The 19,489-nt window shown below is 36.6% G+C and overlaps 1 protein-coding gene across 1 annotated transcript in view; it reads left to right on the top strand.

The window, feature by feature from the left end:
* Positions 1-235: 235 nt before the first annotated feature.
* Positions 236-19,489, top strand: part of LOC113040186 (contactin-associated protein-like 5) — a 42,474-nt gene continuing 23,220 nt past the window's right edge. Inside the window, exons 1-7 of the mRNA XM_026198491.1 lie at positions 236-553; positions 4,080-4,283; positions 7,003-7,187; positions 8,054-8,197; positions 11,619-11,883; positions 13,248-13,391; positions 14,190-14,361. Coding sequence (XP_026054276.1) covers positions 517-553; positions 4,080-4,283; positions 7,003-7,187; positions 8,054-8,197; positions 11,619-11,883; positions 13,248-13,391; positions 14,190-14,361 — 1,151 coding nt within the window. The 5' untranslated portion in view covers positions 236-516. The remainder of the gene's footprint in view (positions 554-4,079; positions 4,284-7,002; positions 7,188-8,053; positions 8,198-11,618; positions 11,884-13,247; positions 13,392-14,189; positions 14,362-19,489) is intronic.

Below are 19,489 nucleotides of genomic sequence, written 5' to 3' on the forward strand. Positions count from 1 at the left end.
CTAAAGTACCTGCAGAAAGCTAACCGTACTTTCCCAGTTACTTCTATATCATTTGAAATAGAATGAGGGAGCACATGCTAACTAGCCAAACATTCCCACAGGAGTGCCAACAATGCACAAAGCTAACAAGTGCACTTTAGATGCTGAATACATTTAAAAATGTCTCAAAGTTTACAAAATCGTAACTCACAAGACGTTAAATACAGTTAATGTTGGAGAGCAGTAACACATTAGCATTAAGGTGTGGTCACATTAGCAAAATATGTGACTCGTGCAAAATTCCTCATCACATAAATTCCCTGTTGATGTTGTAATGATTTATTAACACGTGAAGTGTACATACTAAGGCCAGATCATGGAAAAGTTACTGTTGGGCAAACTAACAATTTTTATTTCCTTCTGTAGACTTTCCCTGGAAATACAAATTCAGATGGGACTGTTCACCACAAGCTCTCACACTCCATAAGAACACGATTTCTGCGGTTCTTGCCGGTGGACTGGAGTCCCGGGGGATGGATGGGGCTCAGAGTGGAGGTCTACGGCTGTGCATACAGTGAGTACTGAATGTACATTTGGTATGTAATTTGTGCTTTATGTATTCAGAATTAAAGCTGGGATGAAGTGGAAATTCATTCTGTCTATTTTTGCTCATGTTATTTGTTGTTTATTTATTTATTAAAAATCAGTCCCTGTCATTTTACTCGGATGTATTCCACAAAATGGAATGCATTGCAATTCTAACATTCTGTTGACAACAAGACAAATGCTCAGTGCTCAAATTTAGTACAATAAGCATTTTAATTTGAATTCAAGGCTGTTAATGCATTGGTCTTTGTAATCTTGTATTTAGTGTTGTTTGATAGACACAGCATTCTTAAAACTATGAACTGCTGTTTGAAAACACGTAAATACTGATTGTAGGGTATTTCTGCTTTAAAAGCACCACCTACTGTCAGAGAGTGAATTTGCATTTTTGTACAACCCTTCTGCCATTTGTTTCGTATTTGTTTGTGCTTCGTAAATCAGATGTTAAAGTCAGATTTAATTGTTTTGAAGGTGTGAACAGGCCTTTATGCTGCCACATAGATTTATGGGAAATGTAGTTCTATTTAAATTTTAGCTTTATTGTACAAGCCAACCAGTTAAATCAGTCCAGCAATATATTTCCACATATTTCCAGAGCAGAACGATTTTCTTCAAATCTTTTGGAGCTGGAAGCGCATTAAATGAAGCAATCATGTGCATCTTGCACATACAATCGTACTGATATAGCTTGAGGGAAGAAAGCTTTGGTTTCAAAAGTTCAGCTAGTCTGGCTAGTTCACTGTAATGTTTTTTTTTTTTTCCTGCAGTCGGGTTGAGTTGCTTTAGACCTGCCTTCCCTGGGTATCAAAGTGCAGAGTAACAATCAATCGGTTACCTCAAGGGTAGCCAGGGCCACACGCCTTGCGCTTGAAATATTTATAAAGCAGTCTTGCTAGTGCTCGTTTACTTTCTTTTCCTTCCCCTACTCCCACCTTGTTTCTTTTCTCTCAGCCTCTCCTCAGGTGCTTTGTATTTGCAGTCTGTGCACTAGCAAGACCGATTGTCAATTCAAAGCTCGACTCGCCGACCTATCACCGCCATGTTTATTCTCTAAACGTTAATTTTGTGAGATAGGGCGGAATGTGACACCGATGGGGGCGATTCGGTTTACCGTGTTGATCAAACATGATAAGTGGGTGCTGACCACACAGTATTTCAGTAATAGGGTTTGATAACAGAGACGCTAGTGCTTTTTCAAAGTCAGACCGCTGGCAGGTTAGCATCGGCGTTAGCACGGCTTGCATTCCAAAAGATGCAATCCTTGAATGAATCAAGGAGTGAATTAGTGCTTGGTAATTACGTTTATAATTAGCCCTGCGCTAGTGTGCGCCAAACATACAATGGCTTCACACAGCAGCGCTCAATGTTAGCACAAAGGACATATGAACATGTCTGCCAACCGAACTCCAGGGAAGAAATACAGACGACAAACATGAAAGAAAACGTGACGTCTAATGGAGGGTAAAGTGAATTCAAACATGTCTGAGTCTTAAAAAAGAATATGAATGCACACGTTCAGTATAGCACATGGTCTCCCTCTACGTATTTCATATTTGTCTTCTGTGGGATAAACTGGACGTCCTCTGTGGTGTGTTGGCCTTATTCATGCACTGCTGAAATGCTCCTGAAGTCAATTAGTTTTAAATCTGTCAAGCGCCTCTGCTGCTAACTGCAATTTAAGGCCGCGGCTTCGTGGTATAAACTGTTTGTGTGTGTACGTCGGAAATAGGGAGTGTGTAGCAAGAGCATAAGTGTGTATGTTTGTCCCTGTACAGTCATTAATTCACACTGGAGCACCGCTGTGTTGATGCCACCAAGAGACCCACAGATAAAGTGAGGTCTAATTCTGAGTTTGCCGACAACTTTGTGTGTCTCTTAAGCAATAAGCAGGCCCACACAGAATATAAACATTTTTCACCCACATTTTCTGTGCTGAGTGATTGGGGAAATTCTTGGAAACAAAAATGCGTTTTTTTTGTGTTTTTTTTTATCAGTCTGAAACCATGGGATTTCAATATCAGCATTGAATTTTAAGATTGTAAGATATGTGGCTACAGTATATGTGGCCTTTTGTGTATGTACTATGTACATGGGTGTGTAAATGTCTCGTATAGCACTATGTTAAAGTGACCTTGAGCCGTGGAAAGGCATTCTTCATCTTATATGCAGAGTATATAAATTATGTTTATTTTGCCATGTACAATCCTAAATAATAAATTATTCAATCATGATGTGAATCCACGGTGTGTTATGTTTAGCGAGCCTTCTGGGAGAGCTCAGATGCAGTCGCGAGTTTGAACTTCATTGTTTTTGTTCTTTGCCCTCAGGAAGGATTATACAATATGCATTAAACCAACCCCCCTCCAAAAAAAAATAAAATAAAAAAAACTGCAGTAATTTCAACTTCTTCTCTTTCTATCCTCTCAGTTCTCAAGATCATCATTTATATAACTTCTATGGTTATTTGGTGATTATTGTTGTGCCTCTTTGATTGAAAGACGTTGAGATAAAGCTATATTTCCTTATCATTTCATCTTGCCACACATTGCGCCTCCATCAAGACGTCAACTCGTGCAAAAGACGAAAACCAAACACATTCTCGTCTGATCTCCCCCCTTTATCTAACTCAGCCTCATTGCACTTGCTGATGTTCTTGGACCCTCTGTGTTAGTTCTATATTCAGCAGACGGCTCCGAGCTCTTTGCGAGGCTTTGCTTGTCACGGCTAGTTAGCTTCAGTCTCTCGCACTCCGGCATCCGGTGAGGAGAGGGATGGAGAAAGAGAGCAAAAATGTAATGTCTGAACTCTGAGCCCGGGTCAAAATCCACATCTCTGCCTTTTACAGCCCAGGGTAGAATTTGTTCTGAAGGGTTGCTTCAAGACAGGCTTCATATTTCTTTAAATTCTGGCCAAAGTTTTGAAGAAGGTAATAAGATCAAATAAACTGACCCTATCTCTCAAGACAGGTCTTATTGTTTATCATTCTGGTTCTTCTTATCTTCTTTAGTACTTTGATTGTGTTTTACTAGAGCTCAAGGGCTATTTTATTTAAACTTCACTTTGTTGTTGTTGTTATAGTTGTGTTGTCATTGTGCTGTTTTGTTTTATTTGTGTGTGTGTGTGTGTGTGTGTATGTGTGTGTGTGTGTGTTTGTTGTTTGCTTTTGTTTGATTATTATTATTATTATTAATTTGCTGTTGTTTTATTTTCCTTTTCTTTTAACTGCTTTGTTTTAGTTATAGTGTTATTTTGTTTTGTTTTGCTGTGCTTTGTTTTATTTTATTTTTATTCTTTTTCACTTTGTACTTTGTTTTACTTAGATTTTTAGCTTTTAATTGTTTTGTGTTTATAAAAGAATGTAAAAGCATTGTTTAGATAAACATTCATTGATAAATTGTACGAAATATTTTCTTTTTTTTCTTTCTTTTTTTCAAATAATATCTTGCTTAGCATTTATGACCATGATTGATTCCCTTTTCCCTTCCATTTCTCAGAGTCGGATGTTGCAGACTTCAACGGCAGGAGCTCTTTGTTGTACCGGTTTAATCAGAAGTCCACCAGCACTGTGAAAGACGTCATCTCTCTACGGTTTAAGAGCCAGCGTGCGGATGGGGTCCTTGTGCATGGAGAGGGACAAAGAGGCGATTACATCACCCTAGAGCTGCATAAGGGCCGACTAGCCCTGCATATCAATCTGGGTGAGTGAGAGCACTCTATAGCCTCTTAATTTCATGCATTTTCATATTCAGAATTGTGGCATACATTTGTAATGCATTCTCAGCATTGCCACAGTGCGGGCTAATTCAGAAAAGCGTTTATATGTTTTTTTTCCCCCTTTTCAACTATTTCAAAATTACCTTTTTATTTTAAACTTGGAAATATTTAATTTTCATTATTTAATAGCTTTTTATGGTGATATGATCTTTAGGAGCATTTCGCTTTAGTGTGTCCAGGGACTATATCTGTGTTTTCATTCATGAGAGAAAGTATGCAAATTGTACAAAATAATGTTTCAGTACTCTAGCGTGCAAATTATCCTCAGATTTAACATATGTGAATTAAAAGCCACAAAACACCCATTTTGGAGAGATTCAAAGCAATGTGTTTAGGTTATTCCGCATCTTTGGGTTTTGTAGAGCTCTTTCACTGTAGCAAGAGGACTCACAGGCACAATCGTAGCATCTTACCGTAATCACATGAGAGGCAGTTGTGAAACAAAGATTTGATTAAGACCGCCAAATCTGCAGGGTAATCACATAAAAGTGTATCGAGCTGTCACAAAGAGCGATCTAATGTAGAGTCTAAGCGCTTTCCAAGCCTCGTGTTCAATTAGCACCAGCACTCGGATGGAATAAGTTGCATGTTACGCTAAGAGCGGCGGCGAGCTCTGATTGCTAAGTATACCGAACTGAGATGATGTTGATGCTGTTTATCAGGACGATGTTTTTCTTTTACATTTGCATTCATCCTGTATCGGAGAGCCACAAAAACCTCTCAAAGCTAATTTCAGATGATGTATATTGTATCCTTCATGGGTAAATCTCACTATAATGTGTATGTTTCCGAAAATCAGAAAATGATTTAATTACTTAAAGAAATGAAACAAATAATTAATATATATAGATATTTTTCTTCTCAAATTCACTGACACCAATAATTTGGTGTTTCTCCTTTTTAAAAAATGTGCTTAATTGATATGAAATTAATGTGACTGTCACGTGTGTTTTAATTCCTGTTTGTCCTTATTTGCTCCTTCCAGTTATTTTTCCCATTATTAGTAATCTCCTGTTCCTTTGCTGTGTTTACACTTGGCATTAACATGCGATCACCGTGATCCGATCAAGCAGATCAGATCAGCAGTCAATCAGAACACGATGCGTTTACACTTGGCTGCATCAGCTGACTTTTCTATCTGGATAACCGATTGGACCTGTCTTTCCCATGCAATATTTAAATACGTCTGCAGAGAATGGCCCAGTGCTAAGCTTACCTGAAGTGGTGGGTTTTCTTAAAGCATTTACAGTCGCGGGACGTTTTACAAATCAAAGATAAGTGTAGGAGTTTAACTAGAGCTCCATGCAGGTGTTCTCCGTCTCTTTTTGGACAGTTTGCGAGAGAGAGTGGTTGGGCTTCGGGGTTTTGCTTGATGTCCACTTGTGAATGCAGACTGGATTGTGTTTACATTACACTGAGATCTGATCACAATGCTCCCTCAACTTCCTCTGGACCAGGTCACACATTCCAATCAGAAGTGCCTTTATATTTGTCTTTTCAATGTGTATGTGGACAACATCCAGATAAAGGCCGCATGTTAATGCCAAGTGTAAACGCAGCCTTTGTTATTAGTTGTCCTCATCACCTGTCTGCCAATCGTTATCTGCCCTATTTGAGTTCGACCCCGTTCTGTTCTCCCTGCTCTGGAATTGTTTATGTCATCCTTTGCTACGTGTGTTTACCTGTTTCCTTTGAATTTTATTAAAAGTGTATGTTTGAAATTTCCTACGTCTCCTACACTTCTGTCACTTGTGTGACAGAATTCCAGAACCACAAAAAGTAAACGGCGTCCCTTCTCACCATTTTATTTGCATTTTGAGATGTTATATGTGAAAATATTATATGGTTGAAGTCTCCTCGCTCCAGCACAGCGGTAGTTGCGTGACAGTGACAATTCGACGAATATTAATGGTGCTAAAAATAAGCTTACTTTTCTTTACGCAAAATATAATTTCATACTTCTTTCTTTTGATTTTATGGTGAAAAATGAGCTGAACATGTTCCTTACAGGCTTCTCTCACTTCGTCAAGATAGGCTGTTCTTTCTGTTCTTTTATCATCAATACAGCAGGTTCCTTTCCAGGAAGTTCAGAAGGATCAAACAGAGGAGACAGCACAAGGCACACCTTTCCTGAGCTATTTATGGCTCGTTTTGAGAATGTGCTGAAAAAGAGGCCGTTTGATAATTTTCTTTCTAAGGCTGCCCTTTATAAAGATGCTGTAAAATTAGCAACTGATAAAATCTTTGCTTCTGACAACATTTTAATTTGGCTTCATTTAGTAGCATGTTATAAATGGTAGTTATGTGCACCTGTGTAAGTGTTGGTGTTGTTAGATAAGATTATTTAAAACTAAAACGATTTCAAGTGTATCTAATTAAAATAAAACAGAAATAAGAACTTGGAGTGCTAAAATTATCAAAAACCGAAAATAGAAAAAAAAGATAAACGTGCAAAATAAAAGGACTAAAACTTAAACTAAAAATGAAATGAACATAAAATAAAAGCTAAGAAGTATTAAAATAAGAAACAGTATGTTGTTAGTAAATGTCTCAAGCATAAAAAATAGATATACCAAGGTAAAACATAAACAATGACACTAAAATATTATTTATTTAATACTTAATTTCTCGTTTTCTCTCAAGATGATGCTAAGACGCACCCTAGCAGTGTCCATGTCTCTGTGTTTCTGGGAAGTCTTCTGGACGACCAGCACTGGCACTCCGTCCTGATTGAGCGGTTTAACAAACAGATCAACTTCACTGTGGACAGACTAACCAAACACGTGAGGACAGGTGGGCTGGATGATTCACTAGAGGTTGATTATGAGGTGAGAAGGATTTACTTTACATTGTTTTATTTCTGATTTTTTTTTTTGCGCAGTACTTTAGCAGCGCCATATAGAGATCCTTAACGGTAGTTTTTATTAAAGACCCCAAGTTTTGCAGCTTCTAGTTCATTGCTGTTAGGTTTGAGGACACGAAACTTCAAGCAGATATTAAAATATCAGAATTTATTATACAATTACAGTCTTTTCTAGGAAAACAGATTTGACGTGTCATCCTGGACAATGTTTTTTTTTTTTTTTTTTTGAGTCAATTTATAATAAATACGATATATTTAATTTATTACTTTATATTTAATTAATGTTTATTGCATGCATTTATTATTAATTAAAATTTAATAATTTTAGACAGTTAACAATTCAATTCAGTTAACTTTTTTTTTAAAGTGCATTGAAGTGAATTACTATTTTTTTATAATGATTTTATTTTAGATTGTAAAGAAGTGCAGCAAATTGTTTATGTTGCACTTTGAGGAGAAATGTATTAATTATGCAAGTATATGTAATAATAATAAGAACAAGAAGAATACATTTTGTTTATATTTGTTACATTTCAAAGAGAGTTTTATGAAATACGCTTTACTAGTTGTAGTAATTTTTATAATTTTATTGTATTTTATTTTATTTTATTTCAACCCAAAAAAGAGTGCAAAAAATGCTGCAAATGGGGCCATTCTACCTGTAACATGTTGGCCTATAGAGTGGAAACATGGTGATATTAATCATGTAATTTTTATTTGTCAAGAGCATAATACCTAAAGCGATGAATCACTTGACTAATAATTGGACACGTTTCCCACCATGTTGTAAAACCTCTCCATCGCTGCTGTTTTCCCATTCATTTCACAAAGCTCAGCTTTGGAGGAATCCCACTTCCTGGAAAACCAGGCACGTTCCTGCGGAAAAACTTCCATGGCTGTATGGAGAACCTCTACTACAACGGAGTCAACATCATAGACTTAGCCAAACGACGCAAACCTCAAATCTACAGTGTGGTGAGAACTTTTATCTTGTCCATTTATTGTCGATCATCTCATACATTTGTTATTGTTGTTGTCAAGGCCATGAAAAAGCCATAAAAAAGAACAATTTCCACAGGTCTTGATGAATTAGCAATCCCATCCTGTCCATAATGGATGGTTGTTGACCAGAGTATTTAGTGATTTTTTCCCCTAATAGCACCAGCATGGAAAGGTGCCAGAACTTTCTAAAGCCAAGTCTGTGGATTGTGATGAATATTGGTAGTTTGTGCACAAACAGTGTTTGTAAAGATATTGATTTATATTTTCATTCTCATTAGTCTTCACCTGCATTTTTCCAGAAATGCATTTTAGCGGCTGGTTTAGTTCTCTGTGGGATGGGTCAGCAGGGAGAGAAATGGAGCCATTTGGAGTTTTTTGAGCCGTTGCCAGTATACTATGGCGCCACAAGGGAGCTTTTTAAGAGAATGAATTGTGGTTTTGTCCGCATTATTCCCACAGCGCTGAGAGCCTTGTCATTAAAATATATTTTAAAAGGAAGGCAATCAGTCTCCAAGAGCTGCTCTGGCCTTAGATTACACCTCATAAATGATCCGCTCATGAATATCTCATAAAACCGTACCTCACTGAAGGTCTGGGGACTAAATTACAGTCATTTTGAGACGAAGGAGCGGTTTTAATGAGAGGGGTGGCTTTGACTAATGACATGTTTCTGCTTATCTGACTGCAACACAAGTGTGATGTTCATATGTCCATATTATTTCCTATTGTTTTGGTTGTATTGAGATATTAACCATAAATAAACCATTTTAATTGTAGATTAAAGTAATGAGTCACCAGAGGTTTGTTTTTATGGTTGATTTATTTGCAATTTGAAGGTTTATGGTCTTGTAGACTAAGAGACGATGGATGGATGGATGGAGTCCTTGATTCATATTGATTAAGAAGTGGATGGATGGATGGATGAGTGGGTAGGTGGATGAAATGGATACCTAGATGAATATAGATGGATGGATGTATAAACGATGAACATAGAAGTAGATATATATAAAGATATGGAATTAGATTGATAAAGATGGTTAAAGAACTAGAAGGATATAGATAGACATTGAAAAATAGAACTAAATAGATAGAGATGGATATAGAACATAGATAGACAGATGCACTCTTTTTTTTAAGCGGCTGTTTTATTAGGAATATTTGGACATAATGACAGAATTGTATATGATACCGCACCCAAATATAAATCCACAGTCCTGCTTTACTGTTCCCAATTTTCCAGTTCTGAGGCTTGAGGAATCGCAGTCCTCTAGATCAAGCAACTTTTGCGAGTTGCCATTCTTATGGTCTCGTATTGTTAGCGGCCGTTTCCCCACTGTGATTACGTGTAATGGCTTGTCGTCGGCTGTCATATCATGTCACATCAGTGCAGTGGACTACACCAGAGCACAGCTAATCACTGCAGCCATTAATCTGGCCCACATGCTGGATATTGCATCCTTTAATGGACCGGGAGGGAGTTGAGCGGGACTCTGGTACTAATGACGGAGAGGACCGAGTCCCACTTAGTCTGTGCCACCCTCTGAGATTTTCACAGCGGACACCTTCGCTCTCTCTCTCTCAATTATGCAGTAAGTTTTCAGCAAGGCAAATATACAGACTCCTAAGGGGCCTTCGGAGCCCAATTAGAGCCAGGCAATGAGGCATGGTGTCTCTTGAGTGACTAGTGTGATCATAGTGGGGCTTCAGAGCATATGTGGGATACACTGTGTCTGGGATTACTAGGGTCAAAAAGTCTAAGACCTTTTTTTTAATCTCTATATATTGCATTTGAATTAGTGCTGTCAAAATCAGGGTGTTAACTTCAGTGTGATTTCTTTCAGTTTGATGCATTAAAAATATTTAATGTAATTCATGCAGGGGCAGAGCTAGGGTCAGCCAACCCACTCACAACTCCTGCTTCTATCTTTTTTTGTCTTTACAAGAACTGCTTATATTTATCTAGTCAAACAAGTGCAGAAAAGATACAGGTGACGAGGAGCTTTACGTTCAGCAGAATAGCAGCCTAATAACCTAATAACCCAGCTGCTGTGATTAATTATAATTATTATTAATAAATAATATATTTTTCATTTGTATTTGTGTGTATATATTAGGGATGTCACTTTTGTGAAAAAATCTTTTTCGATTTTTAAGACATAAGTGTTCATTGAATTGATTGTAGAATCGATTTTCCATGTCTAAAAAATAAAACGTTTCCTTTATCTCCTGTAACTAGATGCGCAAATGAGGCGAATTCGCGTCTACCGCGCCGCGAGACGTCCAGACGCGCGTAAACGTGTCTTTACATTGACTTGACATTGAAATCATTCGCGCCAGACACTCTATTCGCGTTTGGTGTGAACACAGAGAGGTCGCTTTCGACGTCACTGGGTCTTGTAGGCGCGTAAAATTGCTGGTATTTAAAATCAAGCTTTCGCAATGCATACTGCACTTTCGGAAATTCTTTATTTTCTTTTTCTGCTTGTTTGTGAGTTTTGTTACATCTATATTTTTAATTGTTTAATTCTTTTAAAATTAATAGTGTACATATTTGGTTAAAATCGAATACCTATTTTCATTTTCGAAACTTTTTTTGGTTGGTCCGATCGATCGTGCAATCGATTTTCGAACTAAAAGTGACAGGCCTAATATATATATATATATATATATATATATATATATATATATATATATATATATATATATATATATATTTATTTATTTATTTATTTATTTTTTTTTTTTACAGAAGTAAACAAGTAATGCAAATATTTAATCAGTTGTATTTCCTTCTAGACAAAGTAAAGTGTGTCATCGCAGGCTGTGGTGTTTCTGTGGTGTTTGGGGTTTTATTGGATTGTGTTCAGCTAGCTCGCTGTCACCTTCTTACTTAAAGAATCCAAACACATTCTTTTTCCTCTAGCGGTTCACCATGCGATAGGCTGACAGTCCGGAGCGGTCCTGTTGTGGCTTGCTGTCTGAGACCACACAGAAAGACGGATCAATGGATTGTCCACTATATAGTCCAGTAACATTGGACTGTTGGTTTAAAAACAGCCCCCTATTCTGTTTCCATTGAGACCTGCAGTCTTCGAAGTCCTGACACATGACTTACTGTTTATTCCCATGTCGCTCAGTCTGCCTGCCTGCGGGCAAAACCTGTCAAAGAAGGAAAAGAACATCTTTTTGCATGGATTTGTGTTTAGAATGAGGAAAAATTGTTTGTTATTGAGCAAACACTGAAATATTTGCTACACCAAAAATACTTCTACATACCATCTCATATATATATATATATATATATATATATATATATATATATATATATATATATATATAATTTAATTTTTAATCTAGTACTCTATTTTAACCCTCTCACAACCTGTTGTTTCAGGGGAACGTGACTTTTACCTGCTCAGAGCCTCAACTGGTATCCGCCACCTTCTTAAGCTCCAGCAGCAGTTTCCTGTCCCTTCCTTTGGATGCTGCCACTGAAACACTGTCAGTGACGTTCCAGTTCCGAACGTGGAACCGGGAAGGGATGCTACTGTCGGCCTGGCTGAGGCGGGAGTCGGAGAGACTGCTTTTGCTTCTCGTTCATGGCCAGCTTAGACTCACACACCACAGATCAGCATTGCAAAGCTCTGATATAGTCATCGGTGAGATGTACTAGTGTACATGTGTGTCTTTCTGAAGTTTGAATATTGTGGGGTTTGAACCTACAACCTTCTGCTTGTCAACGCAAATCTCCTCGACCAGAAAACACTAAATAGTGTTGTGATTCAAATAATAATCATAAAAATGAATATTATTAGATTAATATTCAAATTATTTTTATAATAATAAGTATTATTTTTATTATTATTATTATAAAAAAATAAACAAAAGATTAGTCCCAACACACTTCGTAATCATCATCATCATCATAAACATTATTTTAAAAAGATAAAACAACTAATATATTGATTTATCCATTCCATATTAATATACATAATCAAAATATTCGAAAAGGTGTATTTTAGGCGTACTATTTTCCTAATCATGTCACACAGTATTATAATTTTTTTTTCTATAAGTAAAAATAAATCTGCATAATTCGATACAGTTGCAGCCAATCAGAGCATGTCTCTTGTTTATTATACAGTTTTGTGATGTTGGATTTTGGACCAATGAGATTTCATTGTAGGCGGAGCTAACCACCACAACACAATATAAAGTTATCAACAGCTCAAACTATTTGGCAGAGACACCTGCATGAGAAAAAAACATGTTATCATTATTATCATCATCATCATTATTGTAAAACAACTCTTATTATTATTAGACATATTTTAAATAATATTAATAATACAATTTACAATCTTTTTAAAAGTGTTGCTTATAAAAATACCTATAACATTAATAATTATACTTGTGTTAAAAAGAATAAAATAGTTATTATTATAATTATTAAAAGAACAATTGTAGTAGCTATTACTAGTGGTATTTTGTCTCAAATATGCCACCTCTATACTCTATACAACAATATACTGGTTTTGTCGCTGTAAACGGCTGTTGATACTAACACCCCTTTAGTCTAATTATAATTAGCTTAAATTAAGAACAGCAGATGTGAAAGGGAAGACCCTCCAAGGGATAAATATACAAGGTTATGCGCTTGTCTTCATATTTGCGTCTCCGCCATACACAGCGTGAACAAAATCCAATCCCACACGCGTACGTTTACCCTAAAATCGTTTACCGAGAATTCAAACAGGATTTTTAGTTGTAAAACACTCTTTGGCAGACACACCTGTATGTCGACTGAATTTTGGATGCGGCTGCCTGGCAGGCTGCCATCGCAGACGGCAAACTGAAATCTCTGCACGTCCTTCTCAAGGGAAATAGTGGATTCTCTGTCGGGCTGACATATGCAGATTAACTCGTTGAGCTCCAGCGCACAAACCCCAGATCTGTCAATCATTCGCCCTGATTAATGCGCAGCATTTGAGGCGTAACATCGCTCCGTGTCTTCCTCTGCCAGGTCAGGCTCTGAGTGACGGCCAATGGCACACGGTAACCATTAGCGTGGGAGGTTTCCAGGTTTCCCTCTCAGTGGACGACAAGCCACCGTCCACCATGAAGCTGAAGGACATCGCACAGCCTGGGAGGAGTTTGCTAATTGGAGGTAGGGTGCTAGTGCATTTACACAAACAAACTATGCCTTTAGTTTTACAATTAAAAGCATTGATACATACAACCAAATTGTGTGGGTTGTAATTAGAAAATCCACTTCTTTAGGTTCTTTATCCTGCGAGCTTTATCGTGGATTACTGGACGCTTAATTCTGAAGAATACACACACATTTCAGCCGAAAGTGAAAAGAAAAGAAAATGAAATGATATTATGCAAAACTGAAGACTATAGTATTTTAGGACCAATTAAATATTTGACATTGAGAGATAATATTCATAAAAAAATATATTTAAATTAAAGCTTTATTTTATTTTTAACTTCATTGTTTTTATTGTTTTTTTTATTTATATGATTCTGTTTATAGTACGTTTCTTTACATAAAATTACTTTAGGATCAGTTTTAGTATTTTAGTATCAGAGATAATTTTATAGTTTTTTATTAATTGTTAGAATTATATTTTATTTGTATATTTTGTTATATTTTAGATTTAATTGTTTTTTTTTCAAGTTTAATTAAATAGCATTTATTATAACTTATGTAATTTAGATTTGTGTGTTTTGTAATGTCTATGTAGTTTTTGATTATTTGTATTTCAGTTTTAGCTTCTTCTTTTAGTACATCAAGTTAAACTAAAATGTCAAATGTTTCCTCGGCAAGGATCTAAAATACGTTTTTATTACAGTTACTGCACTTGTTTTTGTGGTTTTAGTTTTAGTAAACTACAATGACCCTGGTTACACTGCCACAATTTATCATCTATTATTTCTGTTGATAATTATTTTTATGCAGGTTGCCCATCAGTATTAACCAATCAGGGTTGCCGGAATCCGACACTGGCCTATCAAGGCTGCATACGCTCTGTTATCATTAACAACCAGCCAATCAACTTCTACCTGGTGCAGCAAGGCCTGCTGGGAAACTACAGCAAGATCCAGTTTGACATCTGTGGCATTCGTGACAGGTATGTCTATTAGTCATTCTGTTTGAAATGCTAATGACAAGTAGTTTTTTGAACAAATGATTGCAATTCACTCATTGCGAGATAATGAGCGACACTAACAAGCACAGTTTCAAAACAACGTAGCATAGTGGTGAAACCCATGCCAGTGATTTGCAGGCTAATTAGGATTCACCTTTTTTGCCTGAAACTTCAAATGTGTGAAAATGTTTCACAAATCGCCCTAGAGGATTGATGGTTAATGTGATGTTTATATGAGTAAAAATCTAGCCTCATACAGTTTGTTTAACGATAGTGTATTCTGCGTGAGTGCAAAAGCCGTGGGCAAAGTTTAAAGCTGCAGTATCACACAAGGACAGAACCTTTGTAACACATTTGTTCAGTGTTTAACAAAGTGGATTTTTTTTTATATTAATTGAAGTAATTAGCAAGCTGGGAAACCTGAGATCAGAGTTTAAAAGGGAAAACTGCTTTTAAAGTACTATTTGAAGATGTTGTTGGGCAATGCCTTGCTGTTCTGCACATGTGTGTTCTCACTCTGCAGATGACACCAAAGTACTCTCCATTGTTGCTTGCACTGTGAGCGAATAATGACAGATCTAAATGAATAGAGGGAATGAGCAGATGAGACAGTTCCTCCATTATCCTCTATCCCTTAGCATCCTGGCCTGTTTTCCATGGTCTACTTTATGGCGCACATACGAGCGGAGGATAAACAGGGAGGAATAAATATGAGGCAGAATGGCAGACAAAGAGAGAGAATGCTAGGCAGGTGAGGATAAGAGCGTTTGGATGGTGGGGGAGCCATTCGGGTTATGGTAAGAGCATTAGACCAAGAGAAAGAAAGAAAGAAAGAAAGAAAGAAAGAAAGAAAGAAAGAAAAGCTAATGTACCAAAGGATGGAGGGATGGTAAAATAAAGGAAGAGTGAAATTAGGAAATAGCAATGATAAATTGATAAAGTAAAGAATTATGAAATGGTGTTTAAAAGAAAAGTAATGGACTGATGAACTGTTACAAAAATGACAGAAAAATAAAAGAGATGGAAATAAAGACTAATTTACTGAATGATGGAGGGAGGAAAGAAAAGATGGGTGGAAGAAAATAGGAAATAATGGATAAATTGGTAAAATAGGGAAGGATGGAAAGAAAGAAAGAAAGAAAGAAAGAAGGGAAGAAAGAAAGAAAGAAAGAAAGAAAGAAAGAAAGAAAGAAAGAAAGAAAGAAAGAAAGAAAGAAAGAAAGAAAGACTAATAAACTAGAATATACTCAGAAATTAAAATAATTTGTACTTTTTATAGCTTAAACATAGTAAAGTTAAAATTAAAAGAGAAAAATAAACACAGAAAATAACCAAACAACTCAGACAATAAAACAACAATGAATTGGAATCAAAATGCTAAGGTGAAAAAGATAAGTTTTCAATCTCAATTTAAAAATGGTAATGGAAGGTGTAAGGCAGCAGTCTAGAGGCAATTGGTTCCACAGACGGGGGGCAGTGACTGAAAAGGCTCGGTCACCCTTAGTTTTCAAACTGGAACAAGGGACAGATAATAGAGCCCTGTCAGTGGATCTTAAAAGTCTGGTAGATGACAAAGGAATAATAAGATTGTTAAAGTAAGATGGAGCTTGATTGTTAAGGGCTTTAAAAACAAACAACAGAATCTTAACTGAACTCTAAAATGGACCGGAAGCCAGTGAAGAAAAGCGAAAATTGGAGTGACATGATCATATTTCTTTGCAACAGTCAGCAGCATTGCAACTGCATTTTGTACCAACTGGAGGCATGAAAGCGATAACTGAGGAAGACATGAGTACAGTGAATTACAGTAATCTAAACATGAGGAAATAAAAGCATGAATAACCTTCTCCAAATCTTGAAAAGACAAAAATGATTTAAGTTTGGAAATGACTCATAATTGATGAAAACTGTTCCTAAAGACATAATCAGGTACTACTGTGTATCATCAGCATTTAAATGAAAAAAACATTTTGCTTTCCTGATAATATCTCCCAGTGGGCGCATATATAAGTAAAAAATAAGAGGTCCCAGAATAGAGCCCTGAGGTACTCCACTAATAATTGAGGCAGATAATGAGGATAACTTTCCTAGCTCTACAGAAAAAGACCTGTCTTGTGATGTCTCTGATACCGATCAGATGCTCTAAACGGCAAATGAGAATATTAAGGTGGCTGTAAGATCAATTCCGTATTTTTACCAGAATCAACTGCAAATAAATATCATTGAACACTGCAGACTCCATACTGTGATAAACAGTGAAACCAGATTGAAAAGGTTTTAATAAATACACTGTATTTAAGAATGTGACCAACTGTAATTGCACAACACTTTCTAAAATCTTTGACAAATATTATAACTTTGAGACATGCCAAAAAATGTTAAAGGAACTTTCATTCGAACCTTGCTTCTTAAGCAAAGGCTGAACAACCACATACTTAAATCAGTTCGGAACCACACCAGTGTCCAAAGATGAGTTAATTAACATTTGGTCACTGGGGCAAATTACTGGAAAGGCTGCTTTTATGATCTCAGAGGGAACAACATTCAGTGAGGAGTTAGTAGGCTTAAATTTTTTTAACGAGATCAGAGAGTTCAATTAAAGAGACATGTTGAAAATGACAAAATAAAAATGGACCAGCAGGCTAGTTCAAAGAGAGGTCTGAGAGATGTGAAGTAAAAGACAAATGAATGGCACTGATTTTATCAATAAAAAATGTCAAAAATCTCTAACAGAGCCCTGCTGACGGCTCCTTAGAAAAGTGTGAATTTGGATTAATTACTGAATTTATTGTGGAGAATAAAATCCTAGTTCTATGACATTTTGAAGTAATCAGTTGTGAAAAATGTTTTGATCTAATTGATTTAGCAGCACTCTGAAACTTAACCAGACACTTTTTAATAATCTCAAGAGACAGTCAGACGATCATGCTTCCATCTCCTCTCTGCTTTACGGCATGCCTGTGGAAGGATGGAAGAAAGGACAAACGGAAGTATTCATGTAAGTCTGATAGGTGGATGCATGGAAGAAGGAAGGAAAGAGTAAAAAATTTTTTTAGTTAAATTAGGATAAGGGCATTAGGCACAGTAATAGTCAAATATAGTTAGGGAAGATAAAGATAGGAAAGATAGTTAGGGGACATAAGAGGGATAGCCAGGTTTGGAAAAGACCATTACTGAAAGGGAATGCTAGCAAGGGAAAAGGAGAAAGGGGGCGAGATCATAAATTCTCTGCTGTCAATCTCGTCTGTGCAGGTCTTTCTGGCAATGTACGCCACATTCTTCATCCAAGAAAATGCTCAGACCTGGCACCTGGGCAAATGACTGTTGGCAGGGCCAGCGTGGCGATGAATTGTGATTTTAGCTCTGCCAACATGCTGTGAACGTTCCAGGGGGGAAATGCAGTTCCAGGCGTGCGTCCATGACCCACTCAGACTGATGTGCCCTTGTCAAACTAAATTTGAAATGCTCTTTTGACCAACCATCACCTCAGAATTAAAACAGGCCAAAATTGTGTTGTGACAAGTTTTATTGTTCACAAGAAACCAACTTGGCCTTCATGGTAGCAGCTGTTGAATTACAGCATATGTTGTGAAACATTTATATTTAAGGTTCAAATCAAATTCGGACCTTTTAGATTGTAAGAGTACATAATCCCTTATACTGACTGACAGAAACGTTTGTTGAGTGCTCAGAATATGGTCAGAACAGTGCTCAGAACAGGCTAGCTAGCTAAATCCTAGTTGTTACTGACAACTTTTTGACACCTAAGAGTGAAATACCCAAAATGATTATGATGGGTTGTTGAGAAGTGACCAGAATAGGGGCACATCAGGGTGATGGTTACATGGGCCGGTATGAAATTCTGACAGTATGATAACCGGTTTCACGGTATCATGGTATTGCGATTACAGCTCTTAAATATGTTATTTTAAAATGTCTGTGTAAAGAACAACAACTTTTTTTCCCCCACTGAAAACAACATATTTTATTTTTAAGAAACAAAGAAAATTTTGGAACAGTAAACATATCAGGCTAAATAATTACAATAAATAACTGAATTTCTTCTTAATTATATTAAGTGCAGTCACTTAAGTGAGCCTAAACCTGCTGCTCAATAATCAAAAACATAAATCAAAACATAATTTCTGTAATATATATATATATATATATATATATATATATATATATATATATATATATATATATATATATATATATATATATATATATCAACAAGAAGTTTGGAGACATGCTCACTTTCTACACATTACTCTTTCAGTCCAAGTTATGATGCAGGAATATTCACCTTTCAGGATTAAGTTTAGAGTGGTGAGTGTGTGTGCTCCTATAAGGATGTGTGCATATACACATAAGGACAGATAGAGTGTGATTCCTCGCTGTGTGAAGTAATGTTAGAGAGGAAACTAGTTGACGTTAGCTAGTTAATTAGCCATGTTATCTGCCTCAGTAGCAAGTAAAATAGTATTTATTTCAACTCTGAAAAGAAAGGCGGGTGGGTTTCTGTCTTGATCGGGGGTGAAAGAGAAAGAAATAAAGATTACACAGATAGCCTATATAGTTTATGTACGATCTGGAAGTATTTATTTGGTGATCAGCACTAAAATGTCATCTGTATGGACCATCATTGTGTACGGAACATGGTTAGTCAAAAATTCCCATGCGGCAGACTTAATTTTTTTCAACGGGGGAAAAAGTTCCAGGGGTTCACCTCCTTCATCCATCCTAAACACAGATGACTCTCACTGACTGATAGTGCCAGACGGAGGTAGTTCCAAACCGCGGTATACCTTGAAACCGATTATCATCCCATGCTTAGTTGTGATGGGTTGACGACCAGCATCCAAAGCAGAGGCATGTCAGAAAGAAGGTTATTTCTGATTGGTTGGTAAGTGAGATCCAGGCTGGTAATATGATCATTTGATTGGTCATCAGCTCACTGAGTACGAGGCATGTTGCAATCATGGTCATTTGATTGAGTAATCTGTAGAGAAGTAAAGTAGAGAGATAGTAGAGTAATGGAAAGTTCTGATGGATTGGGAAGAACCAACCAAAGAAAGGGCACGTCCAAATGAAAGTAAGTTTGATGGGT

The sequence above is a fragment of the Carassius auratus genome, chromosome 22 (assembly GCF_003368295.1).
Source record: "Carassius auratus strain Wakin chromosome 22, ASM336829v1, whole genome shotgun sequence".
NCBI lineage: Eukaryota > Metazoa > Chordata > Actinopteri > Cypriniformes > Cyprinidae > Carassius > Carassius auratus.